The sequence below is a fragment of the Diceros bicornis genome, chromosome 4, assembly GCF_020826845.1.
Source record: "Diceros bicornis minor isolate mBicDic1 chromosome 4, mDicBic1.mat.cur, whole genome shotgun sequence".
NCBI classification, from domain to species: Eukaryota; Metazoa; Chordata; class Mammalia; order Perissodactyla; family Rhinocerotidae; genus Diceros; species Diceros bicornis.
Window position 1 is genome coordinate 69,033,062 of NC_080743.1, and position 24,770 is coordinate 69,057,831.

Here is a 24,770-nt window from a genome sequence, read left to right on the forward strand (position 1 = left end):
CCCGCTGTGGTACCTCTTTCTCCTCTGATTGGTAGCAATGAGATGAAGTTGTTCTGTGGGACTCCACCAATTTCGCAAGATTCAGGAAATGAGAAGGGTGGGGGTGATAAAGTGACCAAGACTTTTCAGCCTATAAGTGGCCCAAGTGTGACTCACAGAAGTGGCTGAGAGCATGTTTGATTACACAACAGAATCAGTGATGTACGGGGATGGGGCTGCAATGCTGAAGTCAAGCTCCCCGGCACTGGGTTGGAGCCTTGTATATCACCCTAAATCACCAGTTTTCCCCTTCTCTCTGGCTACTGGTGTCCCTTCCAGAGAGCACACCACTGTTTCTGCTATAATAGGTGCCCATTTTCTGCTGAAGCTGCCTGTGATTATGCTATGCTTAGCTCAGAACAGGTGCTCAAAAGTGTTTGGATGCTGAATGAATCCAGATATGTCTAGACACGATGGGACAATTGAAAAGGTAAGATTTCCATGGGTCAAATGACGTGAAAAATGGCAGATGTCAATGGAAACAGAAAGCAATTGGACACCATAGCAGAGAACAGCCCATTCCCTGGCTAAAGCTGCTAGCCACTGGTAAACAAAGGCCATTTTTAACATTCTCTGGCACTGTGCCTTTTGGGGAAGGAGCTGGTGCAGGTGGGAGGGATTATCTGGGTATACAAAGTTAGTGCAAGGATGCTTCTCTGGGTGGAAGAAAAGAGGATATTAGGCTTGGGTTTGAAGACCTTCAGGTCCTTTGAAGTTCCCGTCCTGGAGGACAGCAGTGATGTGTCCCCATGAAGAGAGACCAAGAAAAGTCTATCTAGTCAGAGATACTTGGCCCCCTTTAGACAATCTGATGTTGATGAGAAAATTCCTTTGTTTTCCTGCTGAGCCTTTTCCACTTTGATCAACTGACATTCTTGGGAAAGGTGGTTTCTGTTATCCGAGGGTCAGAGTTAACCCTAAGAGTAATTTCCAAGGCCTGTTTTTCCCCAACTTTATTGAAATTCACATATAACACTGTGTAAGTTTAAGGTGTACAGCGTGTTGATGTGATACACTTATACGTTATAAAATGATTATCACCATAGCAGTAGCTACCATCTCCACCTTGTCCCATAAATACCATTTCTTTTTTGTGGTGAGAACATTTAAGATCTACTCTCTTAGAAACTTTCAAGTATATAAGACAGTATTATTAACTATCATCAGTATGCTGTACATTAGATACCCAGAACTTATTCATCTACTAACTAGAAGTTTGCGCCCTTTGACCAACGTCTCACTATTTCCTCCAAGGCCTTTTTAAGCAACAAAACCATCCTACACATTATCAATTAATTAATTTTTAATTAATTAATTTCAGATAGAAGAAGTCATGCAAGCATATCTAGCATCCAATGTTTTAAAATGGATTACATTTACTAACTCTCACAATTAACATCACGCAATGTCAGTTGTTATAAACTGCATGTGAATTTCTCCCTATTCAACTGCCTTATCCAAATATCTATAGGAATTGCTACATATCTCAAATATATATCTATAAAGATAGAACCATGTGCTCATGAATCATCCTTACTTCTCTTAATGCTTTCTTAACCCAGATGATTATTTCATCTTGCTGCTTTGTTTACGAGCTGCCCACCCACTCTTGGGGATCTGTCTTGCATTGAACTTCTTAGTAGGAGATTTTCGTTCCTCCTTGGAAGTTCCACTGCTCCAGGGTTGGTGTAATGTGGTGTAATGGAGTGACACTAATCAAGGAACTTGTCATCAGAGAAATGTGCTTTCAAATCCTGATTTCTCTTGTGTGGCCTTGGGCAATTCACCATTTAACTTCCTGGGAATTATGGCAGTTCAGGAGAGAATTTTTACTGATGAAAGAGGAAATTGGCTACCAAGCTTGATGCAAGGATATTTTTTTTAAAATAAGGGAGGAAATAATTGGATGCATGTTCAAGATCTTTAGCATCACAGGGTCTTTAATGCCTTTTTTTCCTGTGTCAAAACCCAATGCCCTCATCCTTGCTCAACATAAGAACAACGCAAATTAAATACATACTGAGATAACATCTCCCACCTATCATATTGGTGCAAATCAAAAGTTTGAAAACATACTGGGTTGGTCATGCTGGGGTGAAATAGAATAAAATCTCATACATTGTTGGCTGGAATATGAAATGGTTACAACTACAATGGAGGAGAGTTTGGCGATATCTAGCAAATTTGTATAGGCATTTACCCTCTGATAGAACCATCTCAATTCTATTTTGTACTAAATAATTCAGGCAAAGATAGTCAGTGGGTGAAAACTTTAGGGAAATGTTTGATAATGGTCTTTACAAGGGAGAGATCATGCTGTCACCACCTAAACCCACTGACCAATCTTAGCACATCTAAGAGTGGGACAACCAGATATTGAATGCCTACTAATTTGATGCAGCAGGAAACACACAGCACCACTGTGGAGTGTACTTTCAAAAAAAGTTGAACTTGGGGCCAGCCCCTTGGCTTAGTGGTTCAGTCCAGTGTGCTCCACTTTGGTGGCCCAGGTTCACGCGTTCGGATTCCAGGAGCAGACCTACACCACTTGTCAGCCATGCTGTGGCGGCGACCCACATACAAGATAGAGGAATATTGGCACAGATGTTAGGTCAGGGTGGATCTTCCTCAAGCAAAAAAAGAGGAAGATTGGCAACAGATGCTAGCTCAGAGTGAGTCTTCCTCACCAAAAAAAAAAAGTTGAACTTGAAATGAATCAAGCCCTTATAACTAACTTCTATTCATGGGACCCTCATGAGGAAGCGGACAAACAAATCCTATGTGGGACATTGACTAGGACAACAAATGTGGTTTCCTCATATGTCAATGTCATAAAAACTGAGTCATATAGTAGGGTGAGGACTGCTCTAGGTTAAAAGAGATTTATGAGGCATAAAACAAATGCAACATGAGGATCTTGTATGGATTCTGGTTTGAAAAAATCAGCTACAAAAAAATTTCCTGCCATTGAGGAAATTTAAATATTGACTAGATAGTAGATGATACCAAGGAATTATTGTTGATTTTGTTAGGTGTAGTAATGGCATTGTGCTTCTGTGAGTAAATAGCCATAGCTGGGTGATGGTGTATGAGGGTCTTTATATTAATGTCTCTATTTTTGTATGTATTGAACATTTTTCACACTAAAAAACCCTTCCATTCTCATGTTATTCTGATCCCATATCACCTTTGAGAATAGTTGCACAGTACATATTAACATCTTTAATTTCTCACATGGATCCCCTTTCTCTCATCCATAGAAATCAAAGCCTAGTGCCGTGTTTGTAGAACATGACCCTATCCCTCTAGCCATGGTTGATTGGACCAAGGGTAGGCCCCTGACCCAAGATGGGCTAATCAGACACACTTACTAAGGAATTTGGAGGGAATGAAAAAAGGAAGAAAGAGAGAGGTGCAGGGGATTGGAGGGAGGGAGGAAATAAGAATGGAAATGAGTTTTCTAGGAATAGCTGTATAACAGGTACATTGTTGTGCTGTGAACTGGTGGCCATATCCCACCCAGCGGCCAGAATAAGAGAGAAAACTGGTCCACACAATGAAGAATAAAGTAGACTCATGGAGAGAAGCAGAGTCAAGAGAAAGTCCTACTAAGGCAACCTACTGAATGGGAGAAAATATTTGCAAATCATAGATCTGATAAGAGATTAATATCCAAATTATAAAGAATTCATACAACTCAATAGCAAAAAAGCAAATAATCCAATTTAAAAATGGACAAAGGACTTGAATACACATTTTTGTGAAGAAGATATACAAATGGCCAAGAGGTACATGAAAAGATGCTCAACATCACTAATCACTAGGGAAATGCAACTCAAAACCAAATGAGATATCACCTCACACTGGTTGGAATGGCTATCATCAAAAAGACAAAAGATAGCAAATTCTGGCAAGGATGTGGAGAAAAGGGAACCCTTGTGCACTGTTGGTGGGATTATAAATTGGTGCAGCCACTATGGAAAACAGTATGGAGGTTCTTTAGAAATTAAAAACAGAACTACCATATGATCCAGCAATTCCCCTTCTCAGTATATATCGGAAGGAAATGAAATTACTATGATGAAGAGATATATGCACCCTCATGTTCGTTGGAGCATTATTTACAATAGCCAAGACATGGAAACAACCTAACTATCCATCAACAGATGAATGGGTAAAGAAGATGTGGTATATATATACAGTGGAATATTATTCAATCATGAGAAAGAAAGAAACTGTCCCTTCCCTTGTTGGGGTGGTGTTGCATCTGGATGGGATGCCTGGACCTTCGGCAATCATTGTGGGATCAAAAGAGCTAGGCTGCCTGCTGAGAAGGGCAAAGTGGGGAAAGAGAGAAAGAATCTGGGTCCTTGTCAATGGCATTGAGCTGCTTTACCAACTGCCCTAGGAGCCCATCCCTCCTGTGGACTTCCAGTGGAGCGGGAGAATAAATTTCCTGCCTGGTTAAGCTATTTGATTAGGGTTGATTAGCACAAAGAATCTTAATGGATACACTGACATATGGCATTGATTTTTTTTTATTAGTTCCAGTACTATCTTCATTGATAGTGGTTTTTTTTAAATGTAATTACTTAGCTATTAATAGTGTGCAGCAGTTTCCACAACAATGTTGAAATCCCACTACTTTTAGATTTTCCCATACCTTGACTATCAGCTTTCCTAAAGTCCCTCTACCATAGATTATCTCTCATTTTTCCTCTCCTCATTCCTCAAATAATTTTTTTTTTTTTGTGAGAAAGATCAGCCCTGAGCTAACATCCGTGCTAATCCTCCTCTTTTTGCTGAGGAAGACCGGCTCTGAACTAACATCTATTGCCTAATCCTCCTCCTTTTTTTTTTACCCCAAAGCCCCCCAGTAGATAGTTGTACGTCATAGTGACACATCCTTCTAGTTGCTGTATGTGGGACGCGGCCTCAGCATGGCCGGATAAGCGGTGCGTTGGTGCGTGCCCAGGATCCGAACCCAGGCCGCCAGTAGCGGAGGGCGTGCACCCAACCGCTAAGCCACAGGGCCAGCCCGTCAAATAAATTTTTAAAGACCTGATATTACTATGTTGATTATTGAAAATAATAGCTGGGTGTTAAATTAATATGAACATACTGTGACATGCAGATAAACTTCTGAGCTATTTAATAAATGAATACAGGTAGTATATCCATCTCACTGCCTTAACTACTTTATGTATCAGAACATAGTTTTCATATGCATCATTTTATTTAAAAATGGAAATACTCAGAAGTAAACAAAATAAAATTAAAAAACCCCTGAAGAGTGCAAACAAAAGTCAAAGGGGCTGAGGCACTCCCGTCAAATATAAAAGGTAAACTTGGTGAGTACAAATTTTAGGAGAAGATGCGATTAGGAAATTTGTTACTTAGACAAGTAAACGTTAGGTAACTTGATTATTCCATGCAGTTTGGTTTAGGTGAACTGGTTTGACTCTTTTTGGAACAATACACGAGAAACTGAGGTTAAAATGCTCTTCCTGCAACAAGACTTGGGCATTGGGCTAATTCCTAGGGAAGAGGATCATAGTCTCCAATGTAGAGACACAGATGAGTGGGCAGAGAAAAGTTAAGGGGATCTACTTCATCCTCCAAGGGAGAAACCTGGACTTACTCCCTGAAGGAACCAGATGCATCAGGTGTATTAGTTTCTTATTGCTGCTGTAACAAATTACCACAAACTTAGGAGCTTAAAACAACACAAAGTCATGATCTCAGCTTCCTTGGGTCAGAAGTCTGGCAGTCTCTGCTTAGAATCTCACAAGGCCAAAATCAAGATGTCGGTGGGCCTGCGCTCCTTTTTGGAGGCTCTAGGGGAGAATTTATAGTCTTGCTCATTCAGGTTGTTGCTGGAATTCAGTCTCATGCATTGCAGGACTGAAGACCCATTTTCTTGTTTGCTGTCAGTTGAGGGCTGTTCCCAGCTGCTAGAGGCTTCCTACATGTCTTGGCTTATGGCCTTTTCCTCCATCTTCAACATCAGCAATGGTGAGTTGAGTCTCTGCCACACTTCAAATCTCTCCTCTGCCTCCCTCTTTCACTGCATATTTCTAATCACCATTCTGCCTTCTTCTTTCACTTTTAAGAACCTGTGGGATTACACTGGACCCATCCAGACAATCCAGGATAGTCTCCTTATTTTAGGTCATTTGATTGGCAATCTTAATTCCATCTGCAAAGTCCCTTTTGTCAAGTAACTGAGATATTCATATGATCCAGGGCTTAGGGGGTCATTATTCAGCCTATGACATTAAGGACACGATCAAAGGAAGAAATAGAATTAAATGAAAATGCTGAGGCAAATGTCAGAGACAATCAGAAGAAAAAACAAAACAGGCGTGGTTAGGTGGTCAGCCTGGAGAAGTAACAGATGTCTGCCTCGCTGCCCAGGCTGTGTGACAGGGTCTTGTCTTCTCTGTCACCCTTTTCACTGTGCTTCCTGGCCCTCAGTGGAAGCCCAGCCCCTGAGATGGGGAACAGTGATGCTCCTCCCACGAGATCTCAGCAGGAAGAAGATCATAATCATTGGCTACTTCCAGCTCAGCCACAGCACAACTGCACATACCTGTTTATGCCCGACATTCCTGAGGGCTCCAGTGTGAGGATACTCTGTGTTACAGGCTGTGGGCCAGGGGCTGGTGGGCAGCGGTGGTGGTGTGTGGCAGCAAGAGATGGTTTTGTAGAATTGTTTTTCTGGGTTTAAAGGAAACATAATTTCACAAACTGAACCCCTCTTATAGTGAAGGGGAGTCTGGAGGAGGTGGTATCTCTTCCCCGAAGGGGAGCAGGGTAACACCATTACCTAGTTTCCTGGTTTCCCATTTCTTGCTCTCATCATACAAAAAGAAGGAAAGCCAGAAAACGTCAGTGTGAGTGATACCGAAAGAGTGCCTGATCTTCACCTAGCTCTACTCCCTACAGCTCAGCATTCTGATCATGCCACAGGGCCCAGATCATTTTAAAGACCTCTAGAAAACTCTTCCATTTCACTCTGAGGATCTTCAGCGCCCAGGGACGTAAGGGACAGCACTGATGGCAAGCTTGAGAAGGTGCCCCCAAGGCCATGGGGACTGGATGACTCTTATTAAGAGTGGTCCCTCAGTTTCACTGACATGATCGGTGAGTCCAGAATGCTTCCTGGGTAGATGTCTCATTTCCTCATGGTTTTGCTGTCCTAGGGCTGCCATAACAAAGTACCAAAAAGTGGGTGGCTAAAAACAACAGAAATTTATGTTCTCACAGAGGCTAGAAGTCTGAAACCAAGGTATTGGCAGGGCTGTGCTCCCTCTGAAACCTATAGGAAGGATTCTTCCATGCTTCTTCTAGCTTCTGGTGTTTGCCAAAATTCTTGTTATTACTTGCTTGTAGAGACATCACTCCATTCTCTGCCTCCATCATTCCATGATGTTCTCCCTGTGTGTATTCACATGGTGTACTCCTCTCTGTGTCTCTTCTCATCTTCTTATAAGGACATCAGTCATATTGGATTAAGTACCCAGCCTGGTCCATTGTGACCTCAGGTTAATTGATGACATCTCCCATGACCTTATTTCCATATAAGGTCACATGTGAAGGTCCCATGGTGGACATGAATTTTTGGAGGACAGTATCCAGCCCAGCATACTCCCCTACTCCCTCTTCTTCCAGCTCCTTCTTCCTCTTCTAAACGTCTGATTGGTTCATGAGATGAGTTCCATCTAAATAAGAACCATAGAAGTGAACTCCAAGGTCCTCTGAGGAACTCCAGAGTAGGGAAAGGATTCATCTCAGTGACCAAAACCCATGTACGTTTCCTGGCAGATGGTTGAATAACCTCAGATGATCTGCTTCTTTTCCCTTTAGTCTCTCAGAGACTGCGATTAGAAGAGTCTCCAGAACTGTTTGGAGTCTTTGCTGTTTTCTGTCCTTCATTCCTAAGTCCTCTTCTACTGGGATGCCCAGAGAGGCCCCTGTTTGCTCTTTTCATTTTTTAAAAACGATTGCATCCAACAAGGTGGCTAAGAAGGCCTCAAGTAACATTGGAGTCCACTGTCTTTGAGAACAGGGCCTGTAATGTTGTCCTAAAGTGTCCCTGGAAGGGTGGAGGAGAGATCATCCATACAGGTGGACACCAGTTGGACCAGGGGCTGCTGCGTCCCAGGAAGGGTCTGTCCTCAGTGAGTTCTCAGGTTCTGCAACCTGGACCAGTCCAACACCTGCACAGCCTTAAACCCTATGACTAATAACATCTGCTCTCCCTGCCTGGCAGCCTTGAGCAGGTACCTGACCCTTCTGGCATCTTGAGGACCCATAGGCAATACTCTGAGAATGTCTGGGGAGTGCTGAGAGAAGGACACACCCCCTTCCTGCACACACACACACACACACACACACACACACACACAAGCCTACACATACACATACACACCCACTCTCCACATAGGTGCTATGGCCTCTCCAACTCTCCTTTTTATTTCAAGTTCCAAGGCACGTGTACAGAGTTACTGCCCAGTGATGTGGATTCTCCCAGGGAAAGTGATTCTACTCCTTTTGATCCTGGACACCTTAGGAATTTGGCACATCCAGGCATGGTGCTGTTTTAAAATACAGTGTATTAATAGAAAATTTGAGGATTGCTAAGGCCCACAGATCAGAAGATGATTGCCATTGAAACAATGGTTTATTACTCACAGTTCCCTAGAGGAGGGGGCAACGGGGAAACCCCGAGGTAGGCTGCAGACACAAGAGCAGAGAGAGAGGGGAGGACTGCAGGCCAGAGCATTAACTGTGAATCCTGGAGGAAGGAACTGGTGAGGCAGGGTAAGCAGGTTTGGGATTGGCTGGTTTGAATAATTTCAGTGGGCTCTGGGGCGTAGGGTTGTCCCTTGCTGTCGGGTACCTGGCCCTGGGTGATTAGGGCTGGTGGATAGTGGCCTGGAAGAGTGTGAGATAATGCAGGTGCTAGGATTATGGGCTCTGGATTGGTTAGTTTGCATTTGAAAAGTGGGGCAACTGTCTAGTACCTTTAGGAATTGGCTAACCCTGGGAAGGTCTGATGTCAGAACATCAGTATGCAGAAAATAAAAAGGTATGGTTAATACAGGTGCTCAGCAAACCTGTTTGACTAACCCGGGGCAGTGAGTGGTCAGTGGTTAGTCCTAAGAGGTTTTCTGGACATGAGGCCATTGCTTTACTTAATTAATTAAATTAATTAATATCCACCCAAATGTCCTAATGGCAGAGGTCTAAGGGGTTTCTCCCAAATATAAAATGTAATTTACATGAGGACTTCAGGGACAATGCAGCTGCCTGATTGGCTAACGTAGGAGTAACTCCAGCTGTGTATAATGCAGCTTGCAGAGGCCTCCTCCCCAGCACTTGACATTTAGGTAGAATTCCCTCAACTCCCCCAGTCGATGCTCTGGGGAAACTTCTGCAATATTTCTGCAAGTTCCTAGGGACTTACTTTTGCATGACCTTCTCCGCCTCCAAGTTCCAGCCCCATGTTCTCTCCTAGCGCTGCCCCTGTGGACACAGAAAGCAATACTGCAACACATTTTCTAATGCCTTTCCCTGCCCAAATCAAAGTTCAATCGTGAGGAAAGATTGGTGAGCAAAGTAGAATTTCCTGAAGATTTTGCAGAGGACGTGGAGAAGGAGAGGTTTGCATTGCACACTACACAACAAATAACTCAGAAATCCATTTAGACCATGTGATTCCCCAGAGCGCCTTTCAGCCAACCAATCTCCCAGGAACTCTCTTTGACCACCCACCCCAAGTACAGTCTTGTTATATCTCCTTCCCTGTATGCGGTGATACGCAAATTAATCAAGCAAACAAATGAAAGCACAAGATGAAAGGAGGCAAGAAGACTCGAAAAACATTACATTGTTGAATTGTATATCAAATGTAGTGAGGTTACATTTTACAAGATTCCTAATAGTGTAGATTAAAAAGAATGTGGCATGAATGACTGAATATTCTCTAAAACCTGCATCAGTGCAAACCCCCCTAAACTGGAAAGATTCATCAAGGGTCAAATAACTATAAAGCTGGCGAATGATATAATCATATACTCAAATACACCAGTAATATGTTAAATGTAAATGGACTAAGAGCTCCAGTGAAAACATAAGCATTGACAGATAGGATTAATGTAAACAAAATCTAACTTGGTAATGTTTACTAAAAAAACATATAAAACATATGAACACAGAAATTTTGAATGTACACCATAGAAAAAGACTATAGTATGTAAATATGAACCACAAGAAAATTGGAGTAGTTATATTAATATCAGACAAAATAGAGTTTATGAAAAAAGCATCAATGAAGAGGGTCATCTTGTAATGATAACAGGTTTAATATCTGAGTAATATATAAAATTTAAAATTTGCATGTACCTAGAAAGATGATCTTAAAATATATAATATAAAATTGATAGATCTACAAGGAGAAATAGACAAATCTACAAAGTGAGATATTTTGATATACCTCTCCCCATAATGTTCTCTTATGATAATGAAATTAAGCTATGAATAATTATCAGAAGAGTTTTAAAAATCTTATAATATTTTGAAACAAAAGTGACACCTTTAAATAATCTAAGTATCAAAGAAGAAATAACAATGGAAAAAGGAAAATATTCAACATTGTAATAGAGGTCCTAGTCAGAATCATAAGACGAGGGGTAAAATATTACAAAGGAAGAAATAACACTGTCACTATTCACAAACAACATGATTGGACAATAAAGTGCAAAGAATCTACTCATAACTTATTAAGATCAATAAATGAGTTTGGAAAGGCACAAGATACAAAGTCTATGTAAAAATTAATTGTATTTGCATATAACAATAACAAAAAATTAAACTTGAAAAAATTCATGATGCCATTTACGATATCAAAGCATTTCAAGCACCTACGAATAAATGTAGGAAAAGATGTGCAAGATCTCCAGAATCAAACTGTGACGCATTATTTGGAGAAATGAAGGAAGAGTCAAATGATTGAGTGGAAATCTACACAGTTTGGAAGAATCAATCTTGTAAAGATGTAAATAGCTCCAGATTCGTATATAAAGACAATCCCACGCAAAATCACAGCAGATTTTTCTTTTAGTGTGGAAAATGACAAACTTATTCTAAAATTTATATGAAGATGAAAAGAATCACTCTTAGCCAAGACACTCTTGAGGAAGGGGAAAAAGGAAAGAACGAATTCTACCAGATATCAAAATCTATTAGAAAGATACTCCAATTAAGACAGTGTGACTGAAGCAAAACAAAGGTCAAATAGACCAATGGAACAGAATAAAAGTTCCAGAAAGACACTCAGTTCTACATAGACACTTCTATATGACAAAGAAGGAATTGCAGAGCTATGGAGAAATGACAATTTTTCAACAAATGATGCTGGATCAATTTGCTATCCATATGGGAAAAAATGAAACCTGTACCCTACCTCACATCACACTCCAAAAATTTCAAGTGTACTGTAGACCCAGATATTGTATTTACAGAAGAATATCTATATTCTGTATGACTTTGTGGTAGGGAAAAAAGTTTTAAACAGAACCTAAAAGAAATGAGGATAAATTGTACTAAATTAAAATTCAGAAATTCCACTCATAAAAATACCATTAAGTGAGTAGAGAGACAAAGCACACAATAGAAGAGACCATTTACAAAACACATAACAAAAAGCTCTTATCCAGAATATATAAAGAATTCATACAAATCAAAAGGAAATGACAGGCAGTTCAAGAGAGAAATGATCAAAAGACTTGAAAAATATATAACAAAATAGCTAATAAACATTTGTGAATGTTTTCAGTTTTATTAGTAATCAGGAAAATAAAAACTAAAACTAAAATAAGATACCAACGTACACCCACAAGGAATAGTTAAAATAAAAAGACTAATAGCGCTAGGTGTTATCAGTGGAGCATTGGCCTGTGGAGCCATGGGGACCCACATATACTGCAGATGGAAGGGTGAATAGGTGCAGCCTCTTTAAAACATGGTCCTTCATTATCTATTAAGGTTTAAATATAGACATACTCTATGACCCAGTAATATTCTACTCCTAGGTATATACCTTAAAGAAATGAGAGCAGCTGAGTACAAACAAACAAACGATTTACTTACAAAAGTATTATTTACAATAGACACAAGCTAAAAAACAAATGCTCATAGATAGCAGAATGTATTAATAAATTGTGGTTTACACACACACTAGGATACTACATAGCAATGAAGATGAAGAAAATACAGCTAGCCTCCACAACATGGATGACTCTTACAAATTTAACGTTAACCAAAAGAAGCCAGGTGGAAAAAGACAAATGCTGTATGATCCCATTTGTATAGAGCTCAGATATAGGCAAAACTAACTTACTGTGTTAGAAGTCAGGATATCTGGCTGCCTTTGGGGAGAGATTGAGTGTTGGTATTGGGAGAGGGAAAAGATGGGGCTTGAAGACTGCTGATAATTTTTAGTTTCTTGGCTTGAGTAGTGGTAATACTAATGGATTCACTTTCTGATCTCTTTATGATATGCATACTTTTCTGTATATTAGAGAAATAAACATTAATTAGAAAAACAATTCCCACTAAGAAAACTTGAAACCCAAATGGCTTCATTGGAGAGTTCTACTTTTATTAAAGAAATTTTTTTATTGAGATATAATTGACATATGACATATTTTTATACAAATTTTTTCTCTTGTAAGGAGAACTTTTAAGATTTAGTCTCTTAGCAACTTTCAAATATGCAATACAGTATTATCAACTGTAGTTGCCATGCTATACATTACATTGCCATGATTTATTTATTTTATAACCAGAAGTTTGTGCCTTTTGACTCCCTTTACCCATTTCACCTACCCTCCCACTCCCCACCTCTGGTGACCACCAATCTGTTCTCTGTATCTATGAGCTTCATATTATTTTGTTTTTTTTAGATTCTACATATAAGTGAGATCATATGATATTTGTCTTTCTCTGTCTGACTTATTTCACTTAGCATAATGCCCTAAAGGTCCATCCGTATTGTTGCAAATGGCAAGATTTCATTCTTTTTTTATGCCTGAATAATATGCCATTATATATGTACTACATTTTCTTTATCCATTCAGCCGTTGATGGACACTTAGGTTGTTTCCATACCTTGGCTATTGAGAATAATCCTGCAATGAACACGGGATGCCTGGCACAAAGTAAGTGTTCCATAAATGTTATATATTATTGTTTAATGTTGTTATTTTTAAAATTACTTATAAATTTATGTATCTTGTACTTAATATTAAAACTATAAACAAAACATTTAAAATTTTCTTATAATATAAGCCAAGTTGATTGATTTCCATATGTGGATCTTGATGTTTTCTTGGTGAGTATTTGACCCTATGTAGAAAAAAAATTTCTTGTATTTGATATAGGTCTTCAGTAAATAGAGGTAGGCTGGACCTCAGTGGGCGACAGCTCTGGATATGACAAGAAGGATGAAACTCCTCAATCCTATCTAAGATTTGTAAGCCTCAGGCTATTGCAGTGCCTGCTTTGTCGGTTCTCCAGTGGGAATCTGCATCGTCATTTAAGAGGTGAGAACACCATAGGTCTTACACAGTCCATCTGTCAATCTTTGGCTTGGGGTTTTCAGTTGAGGTTTAAAGGTAAACTATAGGCCTTCGTGTCTCCACTCATCACTCAACTGCTAAGCTCTTTCTGACAAAGTTTTGGTCTTGGAAGTGTGCAATAAGAATTTAACATTAGGGCCAGCCCCGTGGCTTAACAGTTAAGTGCGCGCACTCCGCTACTGGCGGCCTGGGTTCGGATCCCGGGCGTGTACCGACGCACCACTTCTCTGGCCATGCTGAGGCCGCGTCCCACATACAGCAACTAGAAGGATGTGCAGCTATGACATACAACTATCTACTGGGGCTTTGGGGGAAAAAAAAAAAGGAGGAGGATCGGCAATAGATGTTAGCTCAGAGCCGGTCTTCCTCAGCAAAAAGAGGAGGATTAGCATGGATGTTAGCTCAGGGCTGATCTTCCTCACAAAAAAAAAAAAAAGAAGAATTTAACATTATATTTTTGGTGGTTGACTGTGGACAGCTTTTAGGCCTCACCCCACACTTCCCCTTCTGCCCCACACCGGGGCAAGCTGATTAAGCTGATAGGAAAGCCTAGGTACTTCCTCCTTTGTCCCTAGCAAGAAGTTCAAAACACACGAGCCCCTGGCCTGGCCGGGCGCAGGAACACTCACAGCGGCCGCACTCTTAGGCCCCACGAAGGCCCCACGCCAGTCTCCCTTAACGGCTCTCTCCACTCATTTTCAGACCAGCTCAAGAGACTGTCCTGCTCTACTCAGAAAGTCTCATCATGTAAGTAATACACCTTTCAGACCCTCTTGGTATGTGCGTGTGGCATCATTAGTCTGACATTTGACCAAATTTGGGGTGGAGGTCCGTCCTGTTTCTACAGAGTAAGTGTAGGTGCTGTGCCTATGCCTGTGCAGGTGTCTCTGAGCCTACGCTCCATCCCTCAACAGCCGCAGATGACCAGCCTCTCAGGGGACATTCACTCACATTCTGCTCTGATGTTCATGCTTGAGATTTTATTTTTGTTTTAAACAAACTTTAAAGATCACTTAGAGGAAATAGAATTGAATGTGTGTGTCATGTTACTTTATGCGGCTTTTATTTTTCCATGACATGACACAAGCAAGGGAATCCAAGTCAATAAAGAATACTTAAAGAATTTTCCATCTGGTGAATCGGCACAGTATCTGGGGAGCAGGATAATTTTGTAAATGCATATCAAAGTTTTAAATGTACAGGTCTTCAAGCAAACAATACTATTTCTAGGAATTTAACCTAAAGAAAGAGCTGGGTAAATTTTCAAAAATGTATATATGAAAAATTTTACTGTCACATTGTCGAGAAAAGTTACAGTATGGTGTTATGTAAATTGATATATACACTCAATAGAATGCTAGGCCATCATAAAAGGATTATGAATATCTGCTTTCATGGATGTAGAAAGATGCTCATGATGTATTTTTTGAGTTATAAAAGGTTCCAGATCAGCATATCAGATGATTCCGCCAATGCACATGTGTGTGTGGTTGTGTATGTGTGTGCACACTTGTGTGTATATGTATATGCACGGAGAAGTCCAGAAAGAAATTTGCCGAAATATTAACAAGAATCCTTTACGAATGGTAAGATTTTAGAGAATTTCTGCTTTCTTTTGCCTGCCTTTGTATTTGGTTTGATTTTTCTGCAATGAACTTGAGTAAAATGTAGGTCTTCTTTTCAGGAATCCAGAGACTTTCCAAAGACCTCTGAAAGTCCTTTCTCATCGATTTCTTCAATTGCCATTATCCTCCCCAGTGAGGACGTGCAGTGAGTCAGGGCTCAGGATCTTCTTACCTGCGCCTTCCCACAGCTATAGACACTCTCTCCTAACCCTCATCCCCGCAGATGAGTCCCTGCATCTCCTAATATCTACTTCATTTTGACTGTACTGATTCTAAAGGCCGACCCAGCTCCACCTTCTGACACTCACAAAGTCACACGACACAGCATTTTGCACATTGGTGTTTCCCGAAGCTCTATCATGCTGTAAGATCAGAAAACATTTCTGGTCCACGGTTATCTGGTCAGTGCCATATGTTGTTAGGCCAACTCTCTCCGTGACTTCCATCTTTTATTTCTAACCTTGTTCATGGTGTCTTCATTAGGTCTGTGAAAGCACAGAAGTCAGCATATTGCCATTCTAACACAGCAAAGAAGAAGGGGCAGCTCATCTCTAGGAAGAAGAATGACAAGATTTCACATGTCAAGGTCCACTGCCAAGCCCTCAGGTCCCCTGCTTGGGCGCTTGAAAACACAGTTCCAAAGTGACGACACTGAACATATTTAAGCGGAACTGGGAACATTGGTAAGAGGGGGAACGTAACAGCATATTAACAGTCTGAACTTGGACAAGTTATTTAATAAGAAGCTATAGTTTCTTTCCCCACGAAATAGGGATATGTCACGTGCTGCAAATGGCTTTGCAAAGGGTAAATGAGAGAATGCCTGTAACTTACCTGCATGTCTCATAGGTACTACAGAGTCAACACGCCCCAAACAGAATTCATTATCTTTCCTCTCTATCTGTCTGTGCCTTCTCTCACCAAACCTGCTGTTCTTTTTACTTGGTTCTCATTACTGGTTTATAACACTACTATCATCTCATTTCCCAAGTCAGAACCTTTGGAGTCATTTGAAACTTCTTCTTCTCCCTCACCTCCCACAGCTAACCTGCAGCTAGGTTCATTCACTTCTACAGCCTCACTATTGTTCACATCATTCTGTCTTCTTCATCTTCTTCACTGCCCTCCCCTTCACTCACGTCCTTGCCTCTTTCCTGGGAGGTTCCAATGAAGTCCTCATAGGTCTTTCCAAATTCCTTTCAAGCCATTCTCCACCCACTGTCTACATAGGTGATTTAAACAACTTAATCAGGTTCTTCCCTGCTTACAATCATTCAAGGGGCCTTATGCAAAGCCCTTTAGGATCTGCCTTTTCCTCTCCCTTTAGATTGTCATCTCCTGCTTCTTCTAAATATGCATACTCTATTTCTCAGACTTGCCAAGGCATATTGGGACACTTTAAATCTGGGATCTTTGTGCATGCCGTGCCCTGAGGCTGCTGCTGTGCCCTCCCTCCCTATCTGACACCTCCTACTCTTCATTCAGGTACTACGTATGAGAGGTCGCCTCTTCTCTGAGTCCTTTTTTTACTGCTCTTAGGCAGTTTGTGCTACCCCCTCTATGTTTCCGTAATACTTGAACAGGCCTATATTATGGCACTCATTCGTGCATTCATCCAGCCAGCCAGCCAGCCATCCATCCACTCATAAAGTGAGTCATTCATGCAGCAAATATTCATTGATCCAGTCATCTTGGTAGGTTTGAGAATTCAGATAAGTAAGAAACAATCTCTGCTCTCAAGGAATCCACTGACCAGTTTAAAAAGGAAAACATATACAGATATCATTACAACACTATATGCTAAATGCAATGATAAAAATATGCATAGACTATTATGGAAACACTTAACAATGTTTGGAGGGTGGGATCCTCCTGGAGAAAATTATCCCAGTGCTCTCAAAACCTCACTTTCCTCCTCTTGAAAGTGGGAATAATAATAAACCTGCCATATATGGGTGCTGAAAGAATTAAAGGAGAGCATTAATGTGCTTGGCATTTAATCCCTCAATAAATGTTAGCTGTTATTTTTATTATTTTTTGGCTGATTCTTAAGGAATAAGAGTTACCCTGTGTAGGGGAAGGAGAAATAAGGGGTGGGAGAAAGAGCATTCCAGACAGACAGCGTAGCTGGAACCAGGAATGTAGGTGAGAGACCACATCATAGGGAAAGATGTAAGCATTTTAAGGTTGTTGAAGTATTAGGTGCAAGGCAGACAGGGGCAGGAATGAGGCTGAAGGTAATGGCAGGTCCTCATAAGACTTGCTAAGCATCTTACATTACTCAGTCTGCTATGGGATACCCCAGAAGCCAATTAGAAGCCAATTAGATAGCCAGCCTGATTCCAGTTATGGACAATTAATAAAGGGACCGTTCTGCAAATAGATAAAAGATGTATGGGATTTTTTTTGCTTTGTAATATGGGACCCAGAAGTCTCAGTGGAAAGTAATGTGAGAATAGGGAACAGGAACTGGGTCACGGAAGAGAAACTAAGTACAGAAAGTATGTTCCAGTAATTAAATTGTGTCAATAAAGAACCAGGCTCAGACCCCATGTAATGATAGAAGTAGAGGTTCAGTGGAGGTGGTAACTCATGGCCTGGCCTGTTGTATATGTCAAGGCCCAGGTAAGAACAGGTTCCAGAAGGCCAAAGGTTTCACATATAGATGACAATGTTTGCACAGGAAGATGGCCAAGAGTTGGAAATGCTACGTCTATAATAAGATACAATACTGTAATAACTATTTACTTAAACCTCACTCTCCTCCACTAGATCCAGAGCACCTTAGGGCTACCTGTCTCATCTCTGAATCCCCAGAGAGAAATCTATATCTTCTTTTTATGATTGACAGACTTGATTTTAACTTCATTTAGAAGGAAAGGTGAAAATTTTCAGTTGTTTATATTTTATTGGGAGGCTAAGGTGATATTTACGCAGCATGGCTTTCTACACTGGGCTCAAAGTAATCACTTCAGCAGGTTAGTCCTGATTTTCTCACCTGATAGCACACGAATTTAAAGAGGAAGTCGTTTGAGGAATGTAGGCTTTGCTTATTCAGGTCACTAATGGTGATTATTTATACTTATCTTAGTGGACCCTGAGAAAGACAAGAGCAAATGATGTATGTTAAAGCCTTATATAAATCTCAATAAAATGTGACATATTAACATTCTGGCTGTTGCAAGCAGAAGTGGCAGAAGGCACGTAAAAACTTGGTCTTTCAGATTAAAATTTCCAAAGGGCCTGTCTAGCTTCTCTGCACTCCCCCTCGGCCCCCGTGCTTCCTGCAGCCCTTCCCTTCACCACCACCCCCACTTCGGCTGCTCCAGAGAGTCTGCTCCTGTGGCATTTGTACCAGGGAGAGAAGGGCAGATGGAGGAGCTTAGACAGACACATTCCTTCCATCCTCTCCTCACGGTGTCTAGCTATTCCTCACTCTGCTGCTTTGAGCTTCAAAGTCAGAGTGAAATACAATTTCTTTTCTATTTGGTTATCATTACTACATTCAGTGTAAGGTTTCAAATGCATGGAAGATGAGGCTACTCATGAGACATAGAGGCACAGGACTCCTGGCATAGACTCACTGTCTCTTAACAGAAAATTGCCATTCACCCTTTTCCTGAGCCGCAAGATCTTACAATCTCGCTTTGACGGAGGGCCGTGGTGGTAAGGCAGATCCATGGAGAGCCTTCTCTTATCTCAGGAGGATTTGATGGCCGGAAAATCAGCCCCAGTATTTTCATTGTACACTCTGAGTGGAAGATATTCTAAGGATGAATGGACCTGCAAAGAAATCTTAAAACTCATTCAATGTTTATTGTTGCTATTGATAATTCTGATATCATGCTAAAACTGTCTATATTTTTTTCGGGATACAACAAACACATTTTTACATTAGTGCTGTTAGAAATCAAGACTTTCTCTTGAAAGAGAAAGAAATATATCTAAAATCAAAGAATTTATTTTTTTTATTTTTTTATGTTTATTGCAGTAACATTGGTTTATAACATTGTAAAAATTTCAGGTGTACATCATTATACTTCTATTTCTGCATAGATTACATCATGTTCACCACCCAAATACTAATTACAACCCATCACCACAGACATGTGCTGAATTATCCCTTTTGCCCTCCTCCCTCCCTCCTTCCCCTCTGGTAACCACCAATCCAATCTCTGTCTCTATGTGTTTGTTTATTGTTGTTATTATCTACTACTTAATGAAGGAAATCATATGGTATTTGACCTTCTCCCTCTGACTTATTTCACTTTGCTTAATACCCTCAATGTCCATCCATGTTGTCACAAATGGCTGGATTTCATTGTTTCTTATGGCTGAGTAGTATTCCGTTGTGTACATATATCACATCTTCTTTATCCATTCGTCCCTTGATGGGCACTTAGGTTGCTTCCAAGTCTTGGCTATTGTGAATAACGCTGCAATGAACACAGGGGCGCATGTATCTTTACGCATTGGTGTTTTCAAGTTCTTTGGATAAATACCCAGCAGTGGAATAGCTGGATCATATGGTAGTTCTATCCTTGATTTTTTGAGAAGTCTCCATACTGTTTTCCATAGTGGCTGCACCAGTTTGCACTCCCAGCAGCAGTGTATGAGAGTTCCCTTCTCTCCACATCCTCTCCAACACATGTTGTTTCTTGTCTTGTTAATTATAGCCATTCTGACAGGCGTGAGGTGATATCTCATTGTAGTTTTGAATGCATTTCCCTGATAGTTAATGATTTTGAACATCTTTTCATGTGTCTGTTGGCCATCTGTATATCTTCTTTGGAGAAATGTCTGTTCAGGTCTTTTGCCCATAAAATCAAAGAATTTAAATAAAAATGAAAGAATACATTGAAATTTTTGGTCTATATTTTCTTTTAAAAGTATGTATTTTCTAATTCTGTCCACTGAAATGGTCTGTAACCAAGGACTACTCAGCATCAATGACTATGCATAGAGGCAAAATTGTAGTGTCTAAGTACTATTCCCTCATAAAGAAATCAGGGATCTTTTGAGCAATGGCTGATTTTGTGTCTGAGGCAGGTTATGAACAAGATGAGCCTGGAACACTGTCTTGTGCAAGAATTCAAAGAAATTATAAAAGACTAATGCAGCCATGTCAGAAGAACACAGAAGCCTACATGAAGGGTCTCACATTAGCCAAAGATGAGAAAATTTAAGCATCAAAATAATAATCATAGTTGATTGAAACACATTGAATATATAAAAGTGCATGAGTTTATAATGATACTTAAAAAGAAAAGAGAAAGAGAGATAGAGTGAAATAGAGAAAGAGAAACTTCTCTGAAAAAAAGGAGGAGGTGAAGTGACTAACTTCTGTAGATTAGAAGATATTTATGACATTTAATAACCAAATGAGGCATAAGGATCTTGTTTCGATCATGATTAAAATAAAACCAACTACTAAAAGTTCCTGCCACTAGGGGAACTTTGAATATGGGCCAGGCATCATATAATACTAATGAGTTATTTTTCACTTTTTTAGTTGTGATAATGGCATTGAGATTATGTAAGAAAATGTATATATACATATATATATTTTAAAACATATTGAAATATGTCAGGATAATGGCATGATATCTAGAATTTTCTTTAAATACTTGAACAAGAAAAAAGATAGAAAATTATGGGTGAAAGAAGAGTAGCAAAAATAGTGATAATTATTGAATCTGGGTGGAGGTATCTTGGGAGTTCACATACCATTATTTCAACTTCAGTGTTTGGTTGAAAATTTCTAAAAAGAGTCTTAAGTCAGACTGATTCTCTTGTATCGTCAACCATTGAGAATGGCTATCCACTTTACAGTAACACCTCTAATTTCTTATGTTTGGGGAAGTAGGAACGAGGCAGGCAAATTTGTACCAGATGACCTTACTTCCTTCACTAGAGTCCCACCACTAGGAATTTGGAATTGGGAGAAAAAGAGGAAGTGAAGAGAGACAGAAATAGAGAAATAGAGAATGATGATGAGTCTCTAGATGTGGCTAGCCCTGTAACAGCTGTGTACTAGTGACCATATTCTACTGGTAGGGAAGAGAGAGAGAGTTGATCCAGAAAAAGAATAAACCATACACATAGGGGGCAGACTCAAGAGACAGAGTCCTACTTGGTTTCCCCTTAGTTTTCGTTTCCCGTATCCAGTGCTTTCTGAGTCCTGGCTACATTCTTACCCTTGGGCTATTTATTCCTGTAGTAACCCCCTACCCCTTATCACAAGTTGGTTTGCATGGTTTTTGTTACATGATACCACTGATATATCATGAATACAGCCTATGTAACAAAGTCTATTGTCAAGTCTACTGAAGTATTAGGCCAAATGTCCATTACATAGTCAAATTGATTAGAAGTCGTGTAGATACCGGACAGTGTGGGGTCATAGCCAGAAGATGCAAGTTCATCAGCGCCAGTAGTGCTGGGGGATTTCTGTTGCTGAGGACTTGTGCTGCACTTGTCTTAAAAGTGAATTATTGGGGCAGACCAAGTAGAACCTTTCACTTAATTCCTAACACTGATATGCAGGTAACAGCACTTGGTGGTTTTATTCTTTTCATTTAACTTTGTAAACTATTCAGGGTATGAGGTAAGAGGAGGATTTAACTTTTAAAAAATAGCCAACTGATCATATCCAAACCCTTTGTTAAAGCATATTAGGTTCTTTAAAGTGGGATCTTCATATTTCTCAACTCTTTATGACTTCAAGAACAGAATCAGAGGCAGGCGTCAGGACAAATCAGAAGAAAACAATCAGGGAAGTGGTTGGCAAAAATAATGAGTGTGGGAACTAACAGAGATTCATCGTCTGGCTGTTCTTGCTGCAGAACAGGACTTCTGCTCTCTTCTGCCTTCCTCTTTCTTCCTTGGGATCTTCAGGGCAAACCCCAAAAGTCCTGTCAGCATGGGACCTCCTGCTCAGCTTCTCTTCCTCCTCCTGCTTCTCCAGTCTCCAGGTGAGTGGGTCAGAGGCTCTTCTCTGGGGCAGAGGGTCCACATGGGCACTGCCCAGCAAGGTCTTTCCCAAAATTTAGGACCCTATGTGGAAAGATTGCGGGACCAGGCAGACAGAAGAGGTTGAGTGGCTGTAGGACATGAGAGAGAAAGACTGATTAGAAAGTAAAGAAGAGAAAGAAGAAGAAGAAGAAGAGTCTAGGGTACATAGTATTATAGTATTATGACATTGTGAATGTCAGAGTTGGAAAGAATCTGCAAGGCTTTACATTTATCTCCATTGTTTTATAAAGGAAAAGAAGAGGCCTGGAGAAATCAACAGGTTTTCCCCAAAACAGTACATCTAAATAGAGGCAGGATCAGGACTGTCATCTAAGGATCCTTATTCTACACATAGGTAGAGACACCAGAACTGCAATGATATTGAAACCCCAGCTTCAGAGTGGGGAAGCATTTCATAACAGAGGAAGTCATGAGAGTCTAAATTTAGTGCTAAGGAAAAAGAGGGGTGGGCAGGGCAAGGCTGGGTTCTGACTCCCCCTGTGGTCTCCCTTCTGGTCTTGCAGGGCCAATAGGCCTCAGTAGGAACCCAGCCCTTGGGATGGGGAGCAGTGAGCCCAGCAGGAAGGAGAGTTTCAGTGTTGCCCACTACCAGCTCCAGCTACAGCACCACTGCCAACACCTGTTTATGTCCAACATTCTTGGGGGCCCCAACCTGGTAGAGTTGTGACTCACTGGGAGACTTGGGAGTGAGGGAGGGTGTCAGGGACACTTTTTATAGCCACTTCCTTCTATGTTTATAGAGAACACAGTTTCACAAATGAGTTTCATCCCATCGATGGTGGCCGGGGTTCTGGGGGAGTCAGTAACTCTTCCCCTGAAGTTTCCTGCAGGAGAGGAGATCGACTCCATCACCTGGCTTCACAACGGAACATCTATCATCTACATACAGCCAAATGAAGCATGAACCATGATGACTGCTCCAAAATGGAAAGATAGACTGAAGGTCACCAAGTCCTACTCCTTGCAGGTCAGCAACCTGACGATGGAAGACACAGGATCTTATAGCGTCCAAATAGTTACAAAGACCTCTACAGTGTTTTCCAGTTACACTCTGAGGATCATCAGTGAGTAAGGGCATAGAGGACCAGTTCCCTACTGGTAAGGGTGAATAGGGCCATCCACTAAGCCTGGGGGTGGGGGCTAGGTGACCTCAGTAAAGGTTGTCCCTTTGTGTCACTCCTGTGACCAGTCTAGAACCTCTCCCAAGCAGATCTTTTTCTTTCCTTTTCTTATTCTTTTTTGTCCTGTTTCATTACCAGCAGATTCTGGCTGATGGTTGTGGTTGTGGCTGATTGAAAACCATCACAAAACTTGCTCCTTCCTCCATTCAGCCCCTGCAAGGCTGGAAAAGGAAGAATCAGGAATCTTTTATCTGAAGGGGTCTGGATTCCTTGCTGTGTTCTCTCCCCTTTATTCTCTGGGTCCTTTCCTCCCGGGATGGCCTAGTAAGGCTCGTTATTGCTGTTTATATCTCTTAAACTATTAAAACCATTGCTTTAAGTAGGGCGGCTGCGAAGGCCTCACATTACAGTGGATTCTGTCATCTTTGAGAATGGGACCTGTCACGCCACCTTGAGGTGTTCTGTGGAGGAAGGAGGAGAGAATGTTATATATGGGTGGACATCAATGGGACCAGGAGCTACTGTGTCCCAGGGAGGATCCACCCTCAATGACTCCTGGAGCCTTGATGATCTGGATTGGACCTACGCCTGTGCAGCTATGAATCTTGTTAGCAATAGCACCTCCAGGCTCATCTTTGCTAAGCAGCTTTGTGCAGGTAACTGGCCCCCTCTAGTCTCTCCAAGACTCCTTGGAAATACTTTGATAAGCTTTGAAGGAGGTGGAGAGAGCAGATGAGAGCTCTTGGCACCTGAAAACAACCCCATCCACTTACACACATATGCTCTGTCTTCTCTATACTTTCTTTCTTTCAGGTTCCAAGGCAGCTGCAGGCACTTACTGCCCACTGACATGGATTCTGCTGGGGAAGGGACTTCTTCTTCTCATGTTCCTGGCGGTACTAGGAACTTGGCACATCCAGACACAGGTGCTCAGCAAACCCATTATGTCTAACTCAGGGCAATGAAGGCCACCAGTGCCCCAGGAGAGCCTGGATGAGGCCATCACTTCTCTGTTGCTCACTTAAATTACCTTCCTGACCTGTACCCTTTCAAGCTGTAGTACTATGGATTGTCAAAGACCAATGGGATAAAATTTCATATCTTGCATTTGTGAGTCCATGTGCACAATGAGGAAGTTTGGACAAAAAGGGAAACAATAACTGTATCAATACCATATGTTATCTATTTTAAGGGAAATATTCCCAATAATTTAAGTTTTCTGAAATCAAGATGAGTCATAGTATTAATGTGTATAGCTCAAAGGGATAGTGTATTTTTCTCCTGAAATGCTGTTATTAAAATAA

At 40.8% G+C, this 24,770-nt stretch overlaps 1 protein-coding gene across 4 annotated transcripts; it reads left to right on the forward strand.

Annotated features, from left to right (window-relative positions):
• The first annotated feature begins 5,931 nt into the window (after positions 1–5,931).
• On the forward strand, positions 5,932–24,770 carry LOC131404705 (SLAM family member 9-like). Of its 4 annotated transcripts, XR_009219830.1 has the most exons (7): positions 5,932–6,054; positions 13,488–13,649; positions 14,388–14,432; positions 15,794–15,993; positions 22,156–22,284; positions 23,166–24,122; positions 24,280–24,770. XR_009219830.1 is itself a non-coding variant. In XM_058539698.1 (6 exons), the coding sequence occupies exons 4-6, from the start codon at positions 23,253–23,255 to the stop codon at positions 24,429–24,431; spliced, it is 585 nt and encodes a 194-aa protein (XP_058395681.1). In that variant the 5' UTR covers positions 14,208–14,432; positions 15,794–15,993; positions 22,156–22,284; positions 23,176–23,252; the 3' UTR covers positions 24,432–24,770. The 4 variants fall into 4 exon arrangements, 3 of the variants coding, with proteins under 3 accessions (XP_058395681.1, XP_058395680.1, XP_058395682.1); XM_058539698.1 differs by lacking the exons at positions 5,932–6,054; positions 13,488–13,649 and having other exon boundaries at positions 14,208–14,432; positions 23,176–23,409; positions 23,847–24,122; XM_058539697.1 differs by lacking the exons at positions 5,932–6,054; positions 13,488–13,649 and having other exon boundaries at positions 14,209–14,432; positions 23,166–23,409; positions 23,847–24,122.